General features: G+C 40.3%; 1 protein-coding gene, 1 long non-coding RNA gene and 1 pseudogene across 11 annotated transcripts in view; 2 read left to right on the forward strand and 1 right to left on the reverse strand.

The window, feature by feature from the left end:
• Positions 1–8,684, reverse strand: part of LOC143668866 (uncharacterized) — a 36,674-nt gene extending 27,990 nt beyond the window's left edge. For 2 of the 7 annotated variants that reach the window (XR_013168603.1, XR_013168600.1), the window contains exon 1: positions 6,109–8,680. This is a non-coding gene — a long non-coding RNA (uncharacterized LOC143668866). Of the gene's footprint in view, positions 1–6,108 lie in introns of all 7 variants that reach the window. The other 5 variants (XR_013168602.1, XR_013168597.1, XR_013168599.1 and 2 more) reach the window with 4 other exon arrangements.
• The window catches only part of PSMD5 (proteasome 26S subunit, non-ATPase 5), a 28,185-nt gene continuing 15,316 nt past the window's right edge, over positions 8,501–21,369 (forward strand). For 2 of the 4 annotated variants that reach the window (XM_077143385.1, XM_077143378.1), the window contains exon 1: positions 8,501–8,844. In XM_077143385.1, the coding sequence (XP_076999500.1) occupies positions 8,672–8,844 (173 nt within the window). In that variant the 5' untranslated portion in view covers positions 8,501–8,671. Of the gene's footprint in view, positions 8,845–9,807; positions 9,855–21,369 lie in introns of those variants that run through there. The other 2 variants (XM_077143366.1, XM_077143372.1) reach the window with 2 other exon arrangements.
• On the forward strand, positions 11,264–21,368 carry LOC143666971 (histone-arginine methyltransferase CARM1 pseudogene; annotated as a pseudogene).

The following is a 21,369-nucleotide window of genomic DNA, read 5'->3' on the forward strand; positions in this document are numbered from 1 at the left end:
AAGTCACTGAGAGAATTTGTGACCAAGAGACCAGCTCTGCAAGAAATACTAAAGGGAGCACTAGAGTCAGATACGAAAAGACAGAAGAGAGAGGTATGGAGTAAAGTGTAGAAAGAAGGAAAATCAGATATGATATATATAATACAGAAGCCAAAATGGTAGAGGAAAATATTATCCAAACAGTAATAACAGTAAAAGTTAATGGACTGAATTTCCCAATCAAAAGACATAGACTGGCAGAATGGATTACGACCCAGCAATACCACTGCTAGGTATCTACTCAAAGGACTTAAGGGCAAAGACACAGGCGGACATTTGCACACCAGTGTTTATAGCAGCATTATCTACAATTGCAAAGAGATGGAAACAGCCAAAATGTCCATCAACAGACGAGTGGCTAAACAAACTGTGGCGTATACCTACGATGGAATATTATGCAGCTTTACGACAGAATAAACTTATGAAGCATGTAATAACATGGATGGACCTAGAGAACATTATGCTGAGTGAGTCTAGCCAAAAACTAAAGGACAAATACCGTATGGTCCCACTGATGTGAACCGACATTCGAGAATCAGCTTGGAATATATCATTGGTAACAGAGACCAGTAGGAGTTAGAAACAGGGTAAGATAATGGGTAACTGGAGCTGAAAGGATACAGACTGTGCAACAGGACTAGATACAAAAACTCAAAAATGGACAGCACAATAATACCTAAGTGTAATGTAACTATGTTGGAACACTGAATGAAGCTGCACCTGAAATATAGTTTTTTGTTTGTTTGTTTGTGTCTTTTGTTTTTGTTTTTCTTTTTCCTTTTTTTATATATATATATTTTTTATTAGTATTACTATTTTAATTCTCTTCTCTATATTAACATTCTATATCTTTTTCTGCTGTTTTGCTAGTTCTTTTCCTAAATCGATGCAAATGTACTAAGAAATGATGATCATACATCTATGTGATGATACTAAGAATTACTGAGTGCATGTGTAGAATGGAATGAATTCTAAATGTTGTGTTAATTTCTTTTCTTTTTTTTGATTAATAAAAAAAATTAAAAATAAAATAAAAATAAAATTAGTGGTGAAAAGAACTGGAGAACATCTTTCATTCCAGAGTTATTAACAGGGAATCATTAACAGAGTCAACATGCAACAAGGGACATGACTCAAGCAGAGGCTGAAGAACAGCTTGTTTCTACTGCCTCCCAGCCCAAGGATCATGCCTTGTACAAATGATGCTTCTGTCCTTCCACTCATTTTAGGTTATCACTAGGTCCTGGGTTCTACTTCTTGGCAGAGTCTGAGTTGTATTTTTTGTCTTTAGCTTCTGTTTGACTAGAAGGCCTGTCTCTGTTGGGTTTCTCTTTCCCTCTTGCCATCTCCACCAAGGTCTCCAATTCATCACACTAGTTCTCTAAACTAAACCAGTAACCGTGTAAGAAAAAAGAACCAGGCTTTTCTATACCACTTTTCTCTTTTTTTTATAAATGACAACTCAAAACGATAGGGGAAAAAAAAACAACGAAAGCACTAGAGAGCAGGATGTAAATCCCAGTGGCAGTACTGCTGGCTGCCTGTGGTCTCTGACAAGTCAATTCCTCTCCCTTTTATAAATCTTATCTAAAAATTGGGGATTATGGTATTTGTGTTGTCTACCTTCAAGCAAGATATGAAAATAATTCGCAATCACTAATTCAATAAAGGTAGAGACTATAATATGCTCACCATTGTCTCCTCATTACAGTTCATGGCACACAGAAAGTTCTCAAAAAATTCTTGAGTAGTGAATTAATACACTGACAAAATGTTATTACGACTATAGCCTTGTAAAATAGGCAGGGCTTTGGGATCACTGTTAGTGCTGTTTTGAGCAGAGACTTGAGACATACGAACACTGTGAGGTAACCAACTACATGACTTTAAGGTGGCTTACAGCACAGACTCTAAACAAAAGGACCATTCATGGTGGGGGCTAGGGTTGGGGTGGTCCACAAGAGGATTTAGGTGACTAGAAGGGAAGGGAAGCTCCATACAGGCCTATCCTGCAACCTGGCCATTCTTTACAACAATCTGGGGCTTTTCGGTCAGCAGGTTATCAGTGGGACACAAAGCTAATAGGACTAAAAATAAACTTACCTAAAAGGTACTGAAATCTTATATGAGATCATAGTCAGAATACTAAGAAGTAAATTGGCCCACAGATTTTATCTAAGACAAGCCTTCATTTAACAGATGAGGAAACCAAAGCAGAACATACCAAAACCCAATGACAGAACTAGGACTTGAATCCAAGACTAGTGTCTTCCATTCTGGGCTTTTTGGACAGCAAGGAACATGACTAGGAATCGAAGGGGACCATTTTAACTTCACTTAATCCACTGGTTCTTTACTCAGGGTGATTTTGCCGCACAGGGGACATCTGGCAATGTCTGGAGACATTTTTGTCTGTCACAAATGGGTAGGAGATACTATTAGGACCTAATAGGTAGAGACCAGGAAGGCTGCTAAACATTTTTCTGTTATACCATTGATAACATTGAAATACAGATGCCTTCCCCCATTGAGCATGACCTCTTCAAAGCACCATTCATTTCTGTATTCCCAGTACCTTAAAACCTCTGACAGGGAGCAGGTGCTTAAGAAATGTTTATGGCCCATGCCAGCAATATCAACCAGAAGCACAAAAGCTCAGTTTGGAACCAAAGGAGGATAATAATATATAAGAAAGTGACATTACAGAAATGCAAAATTGATGGAAAATACACACATCACAATATTCACTAACAGAAACATTTTGGAAAAAGATTTGCTATAATTTTAAAAGATAAACCTTTATAACATTTTCACAGTTATGACTTTCACTATACTCCTAATTTTACATTCTTTTAAAACATTATCCTTTTAGATAGTTCATATTTCATTCTGCTTTTTTTCTTCCTTTTGTCTTGAAGTATTTGCTATGACCTTTAAGAGGTTACGGCAACTAAGTGATGATATTGTGAATTACTGATTATGTATGTTGTTTTATTTTGTCTCTTATTTTTTTAAATAATAAATAAATTAAAAAAAAAAAAAAAGAGGTTACAGCTGACTTTACAGTCTCAGTGTTATGGCAAATGAGGCCTGGTATCACCTAACCCAGTGATTCTAAACTTGTAATCTATCTAGTTTTAAGGAACCTGTGAATACCCTAAAACTAAATGCAACATTGTATTTAGCTATACATTTTCCTGGGGTGCAGATCCAGAATTAAAAAACAAAATAAACAAAACTCAAAGGAGCCATGTCCCCAAAGGTTAAGAGCCACTGATCTAGCCGAACGTTGTGCTAATTTTACAAATGAGAAAAGAGCCAGAGAGAGAAAGAAACAACCCAAAAAGGGAGCAGCAAAGTTGGGCTGTAACTCTGGACTTCTGACCTTCCCCTTCCAGATCTCTTCCCACTTCTCCTCCCCAACCTACCCTACATCACTGTATTTACTCTGCAGTCACTTCCAACTTTAACGTTAATTTTAAGATAATTTCAGAGATAAGAAAACAGAACCCCCAGAAAATTACAGAAAACTATGAGATGGCAACTATCAAGTGACCCTTACATGAGATTTTAACAGCACACACCTTCACATCTCCTATTCTTTCACTGAAACACCTCCCGGTCACCCCTTGGCACAGGGCAGGAGTAAAGGTGTGCTGGTAATCTCCTTTAGAACCACTCCACAATCTCCAGCTCACCAGATGGCGCCTCCAAGTATCTCACCATTCATCCCCAGCCTGCCCCAGCTCAAAATCACAGGACCAGTAAAATGCTCCTTCTTTCTTTCCTTTCCTGCTCTCTCAGTTCCTACGTTGGGGGTGGGGGGAGGGTGAAGAAGTCCATAGGATCATAGTGTGGGGCACTCACCAGGGAGCATATAAGGATTGAGAGCCACGGGTATCCAGCACAGCACTATCCATGGCCTTGCTGAATGATTACTGGTAGCAGTAATGGCGAGTTGCAGCACCATATTGGGTTGCTGGCCGGTGGGCAGGCACTGACGGCCTAACCTGACCTCTCCTCTTCACCCTTCCCCAACCGGGTGGGCCAAAAGGAGACAGTGGAGGGGGACAGGGAAAAGGAGAGGAAGGAATTTTCACTAGGCAACCTTCTCCCCCTTGAAACAAACAATCCAACCACCACAGAGCCTTTGCAAAAATAAAAGCACTATTTCCCCTCCCCATTCAAAAACAAGAAAATCATATCTCCAGAGATGACCAGATAAAAAGACATCTTAGATTTACAAAGCCTTCATAAACCTTAACACACAAACACTAACACACACACACACATAAAACTCTTCTACTTTTAAGAGGCCCAACTAGCCAACGAAAACTTTTAGATAAGTGGAGCATACATATGGCAGCCTCCTAATATTCCTTGGCTTAGAACATTTTTGCTACTTCTCTTTTTAGTGAATTCAGGCTACTGGTCGGAGCAGCCTTTCTGAAAATCCCCCAAAGCACTTTGTACGTACCTCTGTCGTAGCTTTAACAAAAACTATAGGGAGCTGCAAACAAGTAAGAAAAGCACAAGGTAATCAGTGATTGTTGCTCTTTAGGAATGCAGAGTCCATTGTTGCCAGGGTTTCCAACGTTTTAACCCAGTTTTTAAAATGACAACCCTGGGAATGGGGTGGGAAGGGTTGGATGCTAGGAAGCACAAGTGAACTTGAGGTAACTGTTCTGTATTTCGACTGTGGTGATGGTTGCACAATTGCATGCTATTTTAAAATTCAACAAACTGTGATAGCTGAATAAACAGAAAAAATACTCAATATAATCCTTTAACTAAAACATTTTGTCTTCAGTAGCTAGAAATTTTTTTTCTTATGATCACTTTACTAAGCAGCCCTGAAGTTATTTTATTTATTTATTTATTTACATGGACAGGCACTGGGAATCGAACCTGGGTCTCTGGCATGGCAGGCGAGAACTCTGCCACTGAATCAGCCACCGTGGCCTGCCCTTTTTTTTCTGCCTTGAAGTTATTTTGAGCAAAAAAGCCCTTTTTGAAATAGTTTGCTGTTGGTCTAATCTCAGAAAACTTTCTCTGTTCCCAGAAACCCTTCCTTACGTAGCTTGCAGGAATGAATCATATGAACTAATATCCACACCTTCCTTTTGAAGGACAAGATCAAAAGCCCAAATAGCCAACAAAAGGGGGCTAGAAGAAAACAGGACATGTTTTTTTTCTCTTCTATTTTTTTTTTTCTCTTTTGTTTTCTTCTGGATTCTGGCCATTTCTTTGTCTATTTGGGGTTATAAAAACCCAAATCACTCTTCCCACTCTGAACTGGTTTTGTAAGGTTTTTCTTCCAGTTCCTTGATGATGGATACATCTTCAATAAACTCACCTTCTCACCAAGATAGAGACTTGTTTCTCTAATACAGGATCAGAAGGACCTAACCATTTAGGACCATGTTTTCTGATGGTAACAACTGTAAACCTTATTTGGCGAATTTTATTGTATACAAATAAGACCTTAAAAAAGGGAAAGCTGGTGATTCCTTCAAAATTGTTCAAACAGACAAACCAAACAATACAATTATCAACCAAATCTGGCCTGAAGACTGCCAGTTCACAGCCTCCATGCTTATTTTATTACCTGCTCACCTGTCTGTCTCCCTTGAGACTGTAAACTCTTGAAGGCTTGGTATATTTCCCAACAAACTGGTAGGCAAAGTAGTGAGTAAATAAATCAGTTGCAGCCCTACTTCGGTCATTTTCATTGTTAGCTATGCAGACTCAGGTGGGTTTTTTAAGAAAGTTAAGGGTTACTACCTCCTTCATAGGTCTAAAGTGACAATTAACAGATATTAAGAGTGTTTTACAAACTATAACAGCATGTCACCATTTAAAGAACAAGTATTCTGATACCAAGTGCCAAAGTTAACTCAGAGAATCTCCATTTGGGATTGAAAAACCTAATACCTGTGGAAAAATAAGATTAGAGAAAACGAAGCTGAGCAGTCCTATGAAAACCTTTGTATTTTCATTCCACTAAAGTAAATCACAACAGTGATCCTTTATAACTGTTATGGATTGGCACCGTTAATGACCATTTACCTCAGATCCTGAGATGATTTCCCCAAGCTTAGCAAAGGACCCTGCACAGAGTTCATGTTCAATAAATGTTCGCTGGATGACTAAATGATAACAAAGTGCGGCTAGTGATTATAAAGACGATAGTCTCAATGAACGTGATGTTAGGGGCAAGGGGGGAAGGATGACAGGAAATGAACCATCTTGGATCTTCTTTCTTCAACTCAGGTATCTCTACTCTCTCCAAGTTCAATTCCAAGGTTAGATTCCAAAAGTTCAGTTCTGCATTTATGGCTCCAGAAGATTCTTCAGGAGCAGCAAAAGCCTGAGTGTGACTACCTGAGGGTTCAGGCCCTTCTTCTGGAGTTTCTTATCTTCCTCCTCTTTCTCTCCCTTTTCTTCCACCTTATCACATTCAGATTCAAAGTTGGACTTAGATGCTCCCTCAGACAGATTCTGTATGTTTCCTTCACCCACCCACCTTTTTATCTTTTGTGTCTTCCCCCTCTTTCTTCAACTCCTTTGCTTTATTTTGAAGGTTCTTTTGCACCTCTTTATAGATATATAGCAACTCACTGAAAACTATTCTAAAGGCCAAACTTCAATCCAGGAAAGGATCCTTATCAATCGCAACATTAATGAAGTCTGAGGCCTGGTATAAAACAGCATCCAATTTTCCATAGCATCATCCTTACCTCTAGCTTGGGGGGAGGGGGCTTGTGGTCTTCCTCATTTATGGACATAGACTCTATTAATGCCAACGCTTGAAACTTGAGCAACTCATTAATTTCACTTGCCTTAATATCAATGAGTTTAAAGCCCATCTGTTTTGCAGGTTCTATGATTTTTTTCAACCTCTCCATCAGCCCTAGGAAAACATGCATAATCATTCACAACATCCTCCTAAAGTCTCCACCAGGATTTATTAAGAGCAGCTGGTTTTATATCATCCATGGCCTCTTTTACCACTACCATAGCATCAGTACTGTTAGAATGTTGGCATATTTCTCTCAAAGCAAGTTGAGGGTGTTTTTCAATACAATCAGCAAAGTGGGCAAACACATGTTTGGTGTAATGCCTCCTGAATACTCCAATTATACCCTCATGCAAGGCTGAAGAACGAAGAAGGCTCGTTTCTTTCAAGGGGAGAAACAATATCAACATTAGGATGAGCAAAGAATAAGGAGTCTGGATGATTGGGACCTCTATTAGCAACACTTGGAAGATTTTTTTCTGTTAATAACTTCGGGCTTGATGAACAAAACAATTATGAAACCAATCCCAAAAAACGGAGGTAGTTACTGATACTTTGGGGAGTGTGGTTGCCAGAAAACAGGAAGGCGTTTTTTATCTTTTTCCGTAAGACAAATGGGATTAGGGTCTTTGAAAAGCAGCAACTGTCTGATCATTTTGTTTCCTAAGGAAACGGCACAAATAATGAGGGAAATCCTGTCCTTAAGTTCCTTCAGGCTTTCCGGGAAGGCATGAACTTCCACAACAGGCTTATCTCCTCGGCGTTTAAGACTTGTTGAGGCACACAGCCTCTAGCTCTGACAGTGTCCGAGCTGCCTGAATACTTGGGTGCTGACTCAGCATTTAACAGTTTTCTCCCCCATTAACCTCGCATTTCGCAGACTGCGGCGATTTTTAGATTTCTCAAATCAACCCTTGCTCGCGTGAAACTTATCTGGGTTGACATTCCCAGTGATTTCCATGTTGCTTGTGAAATGCGTTTGGCCAGGTTGCAGATGGCCTTCAGCATCAGATGACACCCAACATCCCCATCCTCCATTGTCTGGTCCTGAACCCAAAAGGTTAACTCAGTCTCCAACTTCTCGGTATTTACATCCCGGGGAATACACAGCACTTTGTAGCAGATGGGTGAAACACTGGCATGGCCTTCCCGTTTTTCTTAATGGAGCGCTCGGTAGACTCCACGTCAAAAGGCGCCCTACATCGCTCTTACTCACGCCTTCGTCCATCTTTATCGAGAATTTTCATCCTAACAGGGGCACGACCCTACGCCTCCTCTTGATACATGTCTGGGCCGGAATCACGATTCCGCCCACAGCCTCCGCTCCGCCGGGTGTTGCCTCAGCCGCTGCCAAAGTCGCAGCGGCCTCCAACACCGCCACTCTTGCCGCTGCCGAGAACCTGGTTTTGGAGCCTGGAGGCCACCCCCGAAGCCGTTTAACCTAAAGGTTTGGTCCCCATTCTCACCACTCCACTTTCAGGGCATTCTGCGAGTCTTAGCTCTCTGTGGTCAATACTGCCAACTCGCAAATCCGATTACGTAAACAACGGAGCAGCGCCAAAGAGGACTATCAACTGACAACCGAAACCACTAGTGACCGTGGACTCTGCACTAACGAACCCCGTCTCGCGAGGCTTGGTTGGCCCCGAACGCGCGCTGACCGCCAGCTCGGCCTTGCGATTGGTGCGGCCCGAAAGGTTCATAGCCACAGACAAAACTCCGCGAACGGAGACTGCGCCGGAGCAAATCTCGCGAGGCTGGGAAAAGCGCCCCGGAAGCCGTGACTTTGGGCCGGTGGGCGCTAGGCTGCTTAGCCCCTGCGGAAGGGGAGTCATGGCCGCCCAGGCGCTCGCTCTTCTCAGGGAGGTGTCGCGGCTAGAAGCGCCGTTGGAGGAGCTCCGCGCGCTTCAGTCGGTACTACAGACCGTGCCGCTCAGTGATCTTCGCGAGCAAGTGGCAGAGCTGCACCTTAGCCCGCTTTTCTCCCTGCTCAACGAGAACCATCGGTGAGAGGACCCTTGAACTTCAGCAGGGGAGAGACAGGACCCGGGTAGTGGCGGTAAGGGGAGTGATATCCTAGTCGCCGTGAAGGTAGATAATAGCCGAAATTTCAGAGGGGAAAGAATCCTGGGTCGAGAAGCAGCAGACGGAGGTTCTAGTCCAGCCTCTCTCGTGTCCCCTGGGCAAATTTGGGTACCTTCGCTTAGCTTCACTGCCCTCATCCTTGAAATCGGAATTGTAAGAGAAAGTAGGTCGCCCACCTACAGTGAGGATTCCACAGCCATATGTTTAAGTGCTTGATTTTTTTCCCTCTTATTAAAAAGGGGGCCTGTCCTCGCTATTTGGCTGGATCCATCAACATTTTAAATTCACATACTTTTTGATCCAGTAATTCCTTTTACAGGAATTTAACATACCGGTGTACTCGCACAAAAACGTTATGTATATACAGGAATACTTATTTATAACAGATGGTTTGATAGAAGAAAATAGAGACAACTTAAACATCCATTAAAGGGGGATTGATAAATACATTATGGCATATTACTACATAACACTACATAGCTATTTAAAAATTGAGTTAGAGATATATATGGGAATACGGAAAGATCTCTAATATATGTTGGTGAATGAAAAAAGAAAATTGTAAAGGTTTATGATCCCTTTATGTGTAATTTTTTATAGAGGATTACAACCTTCCCTCTCCACCCCATCCCTGCACTAGTGCCACCCCCCCCAACACATACAGACTTTTGAAACATTTGGTTGTATCTACAAAGGTACAGTGGAAATTAGTAGTAGTGCTGCCTATGGAAGTGAAACTTAAAATCGTTTTACTTTTCATTTTATACAAAACTGTATATTTGGTCTTTTAAAAAATTATTTGTCACCTTAATTTAAAGAGTTTAAAAATGTTTGCAAATTAGTAATTAAAAACTGACCTTTTTAGATGAAAGGATAATGGATCACTGGACCAACACTGGATGCTCTCAGAGGCCTTCTTGGCTCTGACTTTGTAAGATTCCTCCCTTTTTCGTACCTGTTCCCCCTTCATTAAATCCATTAGCAACCGTTCTTTCAGATCTTCTTGGGAAATATCTCCTATTTGTCCTCTCTTTAATTTAGGCCTTCATTCTGTCCCTCTTGCTAGTTCTGTTGCACTAGTCTGACTTCTCATTACTTCTAAGTTTTAAATTCTAATATATCCTTCCCACACTGCAACCACAGGTTCACTTGGCTCACATCTTTCCCATGGTTTCCTATTGCCTGTAGTGTAAAATCCTGACTTCTTTGTCTGGCATTTGGGCCCTGGACAGTATATTTTCACTCTAGTTTTCTAGCCTCATCTTTTTCTAACACCCCCTTACACTTATATTTCATCTGCTCTATTAGGTGTCACCACTTGCTTTCTCTTGAGCATGACTTGCACTTTTCTTACTTTGTTTATGCCAGTCCCTCTAACTGAAATGTGCGCCACCACCAAAACATTTATTATTTCTCTTAATTATTCTTGTCCCTTATTGCCCTATGTTAAGTTCTGATTTTGTATGTGTTTATTTCTATTTGTAAATTCCTTAAAGACAGGGGCCATATTTGGTTTATCTGTGCATCCCTACAAGGACCTAGCACATGATACAGCACATGCCCAATACAAGATTAGACTCATGTAGTTTAGAGAAGCTACCTAGTCCAAACTCTTCATATTATAGCTAAAGAGACTATTCAGTGTTCACATGACAGGTTAACAGCAGGCTGTCATAGGAACTGAAATGAGAAGTTTAAGAAATATGGTCCATAGGGGAGGTTGTTGAATGAAGGAGCAATTCTCTAGGAAACATTTTAATGGAAATTTAAAGACAGTGTAATTCAGAGCTGAATACATGTAGATGCCAATTTCAGCTTGTGGGATATAGTCTGAAGTGTAAATTAGAAAGGTATAATGTCTTCTCTGAATAGTATCTTGGTAGTGTTCAGATACAGTTTCATTATCTGACTTTGAAGGAATGTGTGAGGATAATTTGAAAGAATAAGAAGGATGAATGGAAAGCTCTGTGCTGCCTAAGTTATGGGAGGATACCCAGATTTGCTGAAACTTGGTTTCTTTGATATAATTTAGGAAAGGTATTAAATGAGATAATAAATATAAAGGGCATAGTGCAGTACTTGGCATATAATAAGCTTATAAAAATTTTCTAAGTATATAAAAATTTTAGCTAGTATTGCTGTTATCCTGGCTAAACCTTATAGCTTGCTATATCTCCTAGCTGTAAATCCAGAATCTTGACAGGAATTCTTTTGAGGCTATGGACAGTAACAGGGCCTGGAGCTGGATCTAAGATGGCAGTGGCAGGGCCAGGCACCGTTTGGGGCCCTGTGCTGCTGTGTCCATGTTCCCCTAGCACCCACCTCTTCACTATTAGCGACATGAATAGCGAGTTCCAGCACCACACAGTGCAGCAGGCTCTATGCCTCGAGGTGCACACCAGCCCAGATGTGGCAGACATTGCCCTATATAAGTTACTTATATATTTGGGTGCTTGGTATCCAGGAATACAGAGTGCAGCCATCTAGGTAAGCAGTCCTTCATCATCACTCTGGCTGCAGACTGCCTCAACCAGTTTGGCACCCCAAATGTGCTCCTTCTGCAACATCCTAAAGACCTACCATGGGCACACCTTGGAACTGTCTGTGTTCAGTGAGCAGTTGGAGGAGTCCTGGGCTACCTGTCACAGCAACAGAACATGATGCAACACTAAGTACTGACAGGCCCTTACCAGCAGATCAATCTGCAGAACCATGTTGACTTCAAGGCCAAGATTATTCTCAGCATAGTCTGCAGTTCTAGGATACTCTTGTTTTTTGCTGCCCAGGCTACAGTGAAGAAAATCTAAGCCGGGGGTGGCCCACCTTGCTGAGGTCCTGTTGAAGAGTAACATCCTCATGGAGCACATTGTGGTCATTCCTGGGAAGGTGGAGGAAGTCTCACTCCCCAAGCAGGTGGACATTATGTTCTTGAAGCCGATGGGCTGCACACTCTTCGAGTGCGTGTTGTAAAGCTGTCTGCATTCTAAGAAGTATCTGAAGCTCAGTGGAAAAATGTTCTCCCACCTTTGATGATCACCATGCCCTTCATGGGTGAACAGTTCTGCATGGAGCAATTCACCAAGGCCAACTTCTGATACCAGCTTTTCTTCCACAGGTGGACATCTTAGCCTTCTGAGGTGCCATCATGGATGAATATTTCTGGCAGCCTGTGATGGACACAACTGACACCTGGATCCTGAGGGGCAAGTCTGTTAAGTACACAGTGAACTTCTTAGAAGCCAAAGGAGAAGATTTGCACAGGATAGAAATCCCATTCAAATTCCATATGCTGCATTCAGGGCTGGTTCACAGTCTGGCTTTGTGTTTTGAGTTTGCTTTCCATAATGACTGTTTGACTGTACATGGCCCTGATGGAGCTTCTGACACATTGGTACCAGGTGGCAGTACCTGTTCCAATCATCACTCTTTGCCAGGGCCAGGGACACACTCTCAGGGACATGTCTGCTTATTGTCAAAAGATAGAGCTCTATCACTATTGCAGCCTAGGGCATCCAGATGGCTCCAAGTCCGGTAACCTCCTGGACCAAAAAACTACCTTCTTCAGATACATAAAGATGATGCCCTCAACCACATCCCATCCCTTCTTCCTACTACACATCCCCCTCTGATGGCATGTGGAACATGGGCAGCACCTAGAGCTTCAGCAGCAGGATGGCCTCGGCTGGGAAGCTGATTGCCTACAACCTAAACAGTTATTGGTTGGGGCTCCAGTGTGGGCCACAACAACCTGATTCTCATAGCATCCTCTCATGTTCAGGGCAGCAGCCGCAGCAGTTCCAAGTGCTGACTGTGCAGTAAACAGCCTGTTCACTGTGCCATCTTGATGGCCTAACCCATGTCCATCCCCGGGAATACCATGCTTCATGGGCAGCATGTGACTTACAGCACTGGGATACCAAATGAAAACCTGCCCAACTACACCAACACCTGGGCAGCTTTAACCTATAGTGGAGAGCCCAAACACCTGGTCACAACCCTCTTTGCTTTGGGATCTTGGAAACTTTTTTACATGAGGGTGCTGCCACCCCCATCCCACACATCCTGGCCCTAAGCTTGTGTCACTGCCATATTTTACCCATATTCATTTGTGGGAGCCTTTGACACCCTCTTGTCCTCTCCACTGTGACTTGGGTTTAATTTAACCTGTAATAGGTGCATCTGGGCCTGATAATTGCAGCCCCTGTGGGGTACAGAGGGAAAGGGCCAGCCTAGGCTGCCCAAATAACCCCTAACCCCTAATACCTCCTCCACCTGTCTCTGAAGGTAGTTCTGGCTGTGTAAGGCATTCCTTTCAACTACATGGCCTTAGTAACAATGGACATGACATGTTTTTTAAATTTTATTTTATTACAGAAAGAACTAGTATCAATCCATAGACCTCCTGAGAAATCCAGCAAGGCCTAGCCAACAGCCCCCTCCCCATCTCAGAGTATCAGTGGTGAGAGGCAGGGTAGCTCTGTCAGGGCTTCAGAAGAGGATCTAGGCCTTTCCCTCAAAGGGTTCACTTCAGCCTTGAATATAAAACTTAACACAGTTGTTGGGAAGGCCCTTTGTCTTTGGCCATGCTTCTTGCTGATCCCCTGTCCCTGAGCCCCTGCAGGTCCCCTTCTCCCTCCCCCCACCTCCAGTAAAAGCCAGGACAGTTGGCCTCACAGGCCCTGGCCACAACTGCTCAGGCAGACACAGAAACCTCAGAGATCTGTCATGGAAGGTACCCTTTCCCCATAGCTAATCTTAGGCCTGTATCTCTTCCCCCAATTCATATAGACCGTTCTATCCTTACTATGATGGCCTCCAGGCCTTCCCCAGTGGAAAGGGGCCTTACAGGAACTACTCCCTCCATAAAACAAAACCAAACAAAATATGCCAGCAAGGAAATGTATATTTTAGTACAGGCAGTTTTGTTCTCCTTCTGCTCCCCCTTTTCCCTAATACCCCTGAAACTCAGATGTGGTGGATCCCCACTGATTGTGTGGAGGGAAGGGGTGCACATGAGTCTTTGGTATGTGTTCCCTTCCCTATCCACCTTTCACATCATCACGGACAGTGGGGCCCTGTGGGCCATCCGCAGGCATAGATCCCAGCTGTCCACCTATACCACACTGGAAGTACCCCACTGGGCTGTTCCTAACCACTTATTTTATTTTATTTTTTTAGCATTTTTAAATTGTGAAATATATATGCAAAAAACTGATAAATTTCAAAGTATATTTTAACTAGTAAGTATAGAACAAATTTCAAAGCATGGGGTGGTTTACAGTTCCACCATTTCAGGTATTTCCTCCTAACGCTCTTAGAAAACTGGAGGCTGAAAAGAAAATCAATTTAATAATTTAGTAGTCATACTCATTTGTTAAATCCTGTCTTCTCTGTTACAACTCTTTCTCCTTTCATTCTTCTCCCAGTCTTTAGAGATATTTGGGCAATGGCCATTCTCATTTCTTCATGTTGATAAGGGTTGTTGACATTATGAGGCAATGCAACTGGTTGATGCTCTTGAAGAGACTGGTACCTCTGGGTTTCAGGGCTTATCTGGCCTAGGAAACATCTGGAGGTTATAGGTTTCTGAAAAATAAGCTTAGTGATGAGACTTTTTATAGAGCGTCAGAGCCCTCAGTATTCTTTAGGGTATATCATGATCCCACGATGCCAGGGCCAGGTTCTTCCCTGGTAATCATGACCCATGTTGCCAGGGAGACTCACACCCCTGGATGTCATGTTCCATATAGTGGAGAGGGTAATGATTTTACTTGCAGAGTTGGGCTTAGAGAGAAAGAGGCCATATCTGAGCAACAAGAGAGGTTCTCTGAAAGTAACTGTTAGGTATAATTATAGGTAGGCTTAGCTTCTTTGATACAGAAATAAGTTTCATAAGAGCAAGCCTCAAGGTTGAGGGCTTGGCTTATTCTACCCACCTTTATAGAAATGCTCTGAATCGCCTTTGCATAGAAAATCGCCTTTGCTTTGTTAAAAATAAAAAAAAGTCAGGCAAGACTCATTTTAAGTTATTTACTCTTTGACTTGTTCGTAAAAAGGGCCACCACGTATGACTTGAAACTTGTGCACTATTCGGCTCTATCTTCCATTGCTTTGTTTTTTTAACAGCTTTATTGAAGTGTTTACATAAATTTTACATATTTAAAAGTTACAATTTGTTAAGTTTTGACAGTTTTATATATCCATCACCCCGGGCAGTGTCTTTGTGCCCTTCAGTAATCCTTCATCTCCCCATCTCCATCTCCCACTCAGGCAACCACTAATCTGGCTTTCTATCACTATAGATTAGTTTGACTTTAAAGAAGATTATATAAATGGAGCCCATCCAGTATGTACTCCTTTATTTGACTTCTTTTACTTGGTGTAATTATTCTGAGATTCCATATTGCATGAATGAATAGTTCATTCCATTTTTTTGCTGAGTAGGAATCTGTAGTATAGATGTCCCACAATTTGTGCATTCATCGTCTGTTAATGAACATTTGGATTGCATACAATTTGGGAATATTACAAATAACACTGTGTTTTAGTTTCCTAAGCTGCTTAAAGTAGTACCATGAGAAGGGTTGGCAAAAAACAAAGGGAATTTCTTAGGGTACAGTTTTAAGACTGAAAAATTTGTAGAGATCAAGGCATCATCAATATGATGCTTTCTTCCTGAAGACCAGCTGCCACAATTCTTGGCTCTTGCCACATGGCAAGGCACTTGGCAGTGTCTGCTGGTCTCCCTTCTCTTCTGGGTTTCATTAAATTTCAGGTTTTTGCTTCTATGGTGCTCTCCCTCTCCCCGCCCCCTTCTATCTTTCTCCATCCATTCTATTTGTAAAGGTCTTCAGTAATAGGATTAAGTACCATTCTGAATGAAGTGGGCCATACCTTAACTGAAGTAGCTTCATCAAAAGATCCTACTTACAATGATAGGAATGGATTAGACTTAAGAACATGTTTTTCTGGGGTACATATAACTGTAAATCACCACCCACTGCTATGAACGTTCCTGTACATATCTTTACATAAGCATTTGCTTTCTTTTCTCTTGAGTAACTACCTGGGAATGGAATGGTTGGATCATATGCTAGCTGACTTTTTAAGAAACTTTCAGAATGTTTTCCAGTCCCACTAGCAGTATGTGATACCAAAGCAAAAGTCTAAATATAAAACCCAAAACCTATATAAAATTTAAATGTAAAACTTCTAAAAGAAAACATAGGAAAAGCTTTTTGTGACCTCAGATTAAGCAAAGATTTCTTAGATATGACATCAAAAGCACGATCCATGAAAGAATAGATTGATAAATTGGACTTTATCAAAATTAAAGCCTTCGACTCTTCAAAGGAGAACAAGCCACAAACTGGAAGAAAAATGATTGCAAGGCATATATGCCTTGCAATCATTTTTATATGCCTTGCAATCAAGGACTTGTGTCTTGCATGTATAAAGAATTCTCAAAAAACAATAACAAGAAAAGAAATAACTCGATTTAGGATTGGGCAAAGGATATGAACAAAATTTATATATTGGATAGCAAATGAACAAATGAAAAGCATTCAACATCAGTTCTCATTAAGGAAATAGAAATTAAAACTACAGTGAAATATCACTACACTCCTATTAGCTTGACTAAAATTAAAAAGACATCATTCCACATGTTGACAAGGATATAAATAATTGGAACTACCATTGCTTCTAAATTTAAAAATCTTGCACGTCTGCTAAATACAAGGCATGCTAGGCATAATGGGAGACTCCAAAGTGAATAGACTAAAAAGAAGTGGAGATGAGGAACTAACATAACAGTAATGTGTTAGCTAACAATTATTAAGAGCTTACTGTGGGTTGAGCACTGTGCTGGCACTTTATGAGCAGCAGGATGGATGAAAGCATATACTCTGAATTCAAATTCTAGCTCTTAATAGTGTGACCTTGGGCAAGGTACTTAATATTTCTGTCTCAGTTTACCCACCTATAAAATTAGAATAAAAAGAGTACATCTTTAATGAGCTAAAATATACTAAATATAGTTATATTGTACCTGACACATAGTGAGCACTATATAAGTGTTTACTGTTTTTTCAATATAGTCTCACAAAAACCTATGAAGTATTTATGATCATTAGCCCCATTTTCTGTAGATGAGGAAACAGGCTCAGAAAGGTGACTCAACCAAGATCATACAGTTAAATAATGAAATTGAAGTAAACCAAAGTCACCAGCAAGAGCTTGTCTATTAGATATAGAAAGGGAAGAGGAAAGTAAGAAGGCAAGAAAAAGCTTTGGATATAGGGGAAAAAGGCTTTTAACAATTTTCTTTGGTCATCAGTCATTCTCCCTACTTTCCTGGAAAGAAAAGTGCTCTTTTTTCAGAATTCCCATGACATTTTGTTTGTAACATTATAATAACAAGCATATTCTCTCTTTGCATTGCAGTTACTGACAGTTTTGCAGTTTTCCTATCTAGTTTATAAGCTATTTAAAGATGGAAGATTTTAACATTTATAAAGCACTTGCTGTGGAACAGGGAATGCTAGGCACTTTCATGCAAATTAATTTTAATGTTTTATTTTATGTTCTTATTACAAACTAAATGAATATTCATTTTTTTAAATGGCAAATTTTAGATAAGCAAACATATTTAAACATCACCTGTACTCACTCCATGCTAAGAAATAATTTGTTACATCTTTTTTTTTAACTGTCAAGATTTATTTAGCTTTTTCTTTTCACAGTAAATACAGTAAAGCATATAATATAAACACTGACATGTGAAATAAAATACAAAGATCAGGAAGACAAGTGAATTGGACAGTACTCATGCTTCATCACTGTACTGCTTCCTGATTTCATTTGCAGCATGCATCACATGGTTATATATATACAGAAAAATTAAAGGCAGCATTTATTTAGATTTATTGGCATACTAGGGAGCTACTGAAATCCAATAGTGCCATAGAAAAGTATGATCTTTCTGTGCAAAAAAATAAAAAATTAAAGCTGAGCACTTGTCTGTTTACCCATTTCCCCAAACACCTGGATTTGCCAAGTACACCTACTCCCTCTCTCAGCCCCAAATCAAAGGCTATTACAAATCATTTGTAGTCTTCATTCCTTGATACCCAACAGTCTATGGAGAAATAAGTACCTTAGGTACTTTTATCCTTACAGCAAGCTGAGCAGTCAGCTCATGTTGAACACTGATTTTTTGGAGGGAAAAATCCTACTCTGACTGTGTGTTTTGACACTCTTTTCTCTGGCAAAGCTAGGCTCCCTGGACTGCTAAGAAGTGGGAATGGTTTAACATATTTGTATAACATATGAAAAACATCTTTACAACAAAAACCTTTCATTTTTGTTTCTCCTATCTGTAGCACTTGGCACAGTGCCCTGCAGTTTATTATATCCCTAAAGATATAACACAGAACAGAGAACCAGAACCCAGTTTTTAAAGAGATATATTTCAGGATCAGTCCCTGGATCAATCATGACCTTTTTTATGCTGAATTTCAATTAAGTTCTAGCTCAGAAAGCCTTTTTTGTTGTTGTTGTTTCCCCTATTATTTATTTATTTTTAATCTGCGTTTTACTCATCTGTCCATAAGGTAGATAAAAGAAGCATCAGACACAAAGTTTTCACAATCATACAATTACAATGCAAAACATTGTATTGAAACATTTGAATGAATTCAGAAAAAGAAATAAAAAGACAACAGAAAAATAAAACAAAAACAGAAAAAAATTATACATACCATACCCCTTACCCCTCCCTTTCATTGATCACTAGCATTTCAAACTAAATTTATTATAACATTTGTTCCCCCTATTATTTATTTTCATTCCGTATGTTCTACTCGTCTGTTGACAAGGTAGATAAAAGGAGCATCAGACACAAGGTTTTCACAGTCACCCATTGTGAAAGCTATATCATTATCCAGTCATCTTCAAGAAATATTGCTACTGGAATACAGCTCTGCATTTTCAGGTGGTTCCCTCCAGCCTCTCTGTTATATCTCAACTAAAAAGGTGATTAGAATAACCTCCAGGATAACCTCTCAGCTCTGTTTGGAATCTCTCAGCCATTGACACTTTATTTTGTCTCATTTCTCTCTTCCCCCTTTCAGTCAAGAAAATTTTCTCAATCCCTTGGTGCTGAGTCCCAGCTCATTCTAGGATTTCTGTCCCACATTGCCAGGAAGGTCCACACCCCTGGGAGTCATGTCCCACATAGAGAGGGGAAGGGCAGTGAGTTTGCTTGTCGTGTTGGCTGAGAGAGGCCACATCTGAGCAACAAAAGAGTTCTCTTGGGGGTGACTCTTAGATCTAATTTTAAGTAGGTTTAGCCTGTCCTTTGTGAGGTTACGTTTCATATGTACAAACCCCAAGACTGGGGACTCAGCCTATTTATTGCTTTGGTTGTCCCCACTGTTTGTGAGAATATCAAGAATTCTCCACTTGGGGAAGTTGAATATTCCCCCTTTCTCACCATTCCCCCAAGGGGACTCAGAAAGCCTTTTTTTAAAAAAAGCAGCTACAATAAAATAAATAAGCATTCTACCACTTTAATTAGAAAAAAAAGGGCGGGCTACGGGTGGCTTAGCAGGTAGAGTTCTCACCTGCCATGCGGGAGACCTGGGTTCGATTCCCGGTGCCTGCCCATGCAAAAAATAATAATAATAAGCCATTCATCATAGACCTCCATTACTGACTCTTATTTGTGCAAAAAGTGGACAGCTTTAGCCACTGTGAAGGACAATATGTTATTTCTGCAGATATGTCAAGAGATTTCTCTTTGCCCTTGAGTCAGATTATATGTCAGTATTTGCCTTGGAGAACAGTGATCAGGTGTTTAGAATTATATCCCAAAATATAATAAAATCTTTTAGGCAGCAAATGGGAGCCCAATCTGTCTTCACTCTCTTGTTATCATTCTGTACTCACTAGACCTACTGCCTCTCCAGTACTTCATTTCTTTATAGGGAATCCCATATGATGAGGTTTTTTATGATAACTAGCCATTCCTTCCCTTCTTTCCTCCACTGATGAAATCAGTTCTTATTGAAAAGCCCTTCTCTTTGAAAAATGAAAGGTGGAGACTCTGAAAAATAGGTTCATCTTATTTGCAGATACTAGAAACAGTAATCCTTAGGGAAATAAGGTACCTATAATGTGACCCCAGATTTATTACAGGAGAATACTGATATTGGATCCTATAAGGCTGCCAAAGAGCATGATCCCCGACCTGAGCACCGCTTTCCTGCTGTAAGCCAGCCTGCATAACGAAGCACAGATGTGACAGTCTAACTCACAGGCTCCAAAGAATTCAAAGAAATCTAGATAAAACTCTGACAAAAAATAAGAATGAGATAACATATATGAAAGGACCTTGTAGATGTTAAAATGCCATAAATAAAAAAGTAAAGTAGCAATGTATACTTACTAAATTTTAATTAGGTCCTTATTGTCTGTTTGACTAGAAGAGCCCCAGGCCAAATGTGTTTTGCATGTTAGCATCTTGGTATATATACTAGTAGACTTTTTCTGTGCATATATAAACTTAATGAAATGGGATTATCCTTAGTTATGTTTCACAACCAACTTTTTCCTCTTAATATATTATGAGCTTATTCCTTTGAATTAAATATTTTCTAGATCATTTTATACCTGTGTGCTGGTCTGTTTTATAACTGTATATTTTACCAATGCCCTAATGTTGGATGTCTAGATTGTTTCTTAGTGTTTTGAGATATGTAAGGTTGAACATCTTTATATTGTGTAAAGCCTTTTTTTAATTGGTTTTCACATAAGATAAACTCACATAAAAAACAATTGAGTGTTTTTTAGCATATTCACAGTGTTGTGTGCCCATTAACACTAGTTAATTCCAGAACATTTTCATCACCCCAAAACGAAATCCTATACCCATTAGCACCCTCTTCCCATTTCCTTCCCCTCCAGCCCCTGGCAACCACTAACCTACTTTCTGTCTGTATGGATTTGCCTGTTTTGGACTTTTCATGTAAATGAAATAATACAACATGTGGTCTTTCGTGTCTGGCTTCTTTGACTTGGTATACATTTAGTTTATTTCCACTTTTTGGCTATTATGATTAGTGCTGCTGTAAACATTCCCTGTTCCCTGTGTTCTCTTTCTGAGTTCCTATCACTTCCAGCCCTAATCTATAGCATTTATGCACCCAGATTATAACTGCTTTTTAATTTGCCTGTATCTTCTAATAGACAGCTCCTTGAGGTTACAGACTATCTTATCCTTCCTTTGCTATAGTCCCAGGCATGATACATAATGGATACTTAGCAAATACTTAATAAATGAGTAGAACTTGGTGTTCAGAGGGAGGACACGGATTTCTTGACATAGGCTTCAGGTATCATTAGGTTGTTACTTCCCAACTGGCAGGACATAAACTAAAGAAATC

Source organism: Tamandua tetradactyla, chromosome 2, assembly GCF_023851605.1.
Source record: "Tamandua tetradactyla isolate mTamTet1 chromosome 2, mTamTet1.pri, whole genome shotgun sequence".
Taxonomy (NCBI): Eukaryota; Metazoa; Chordata; class Mammalia; order Pilosa; family Myrmecophagidae; genus Tamandua; species Tamandua tetradactyla.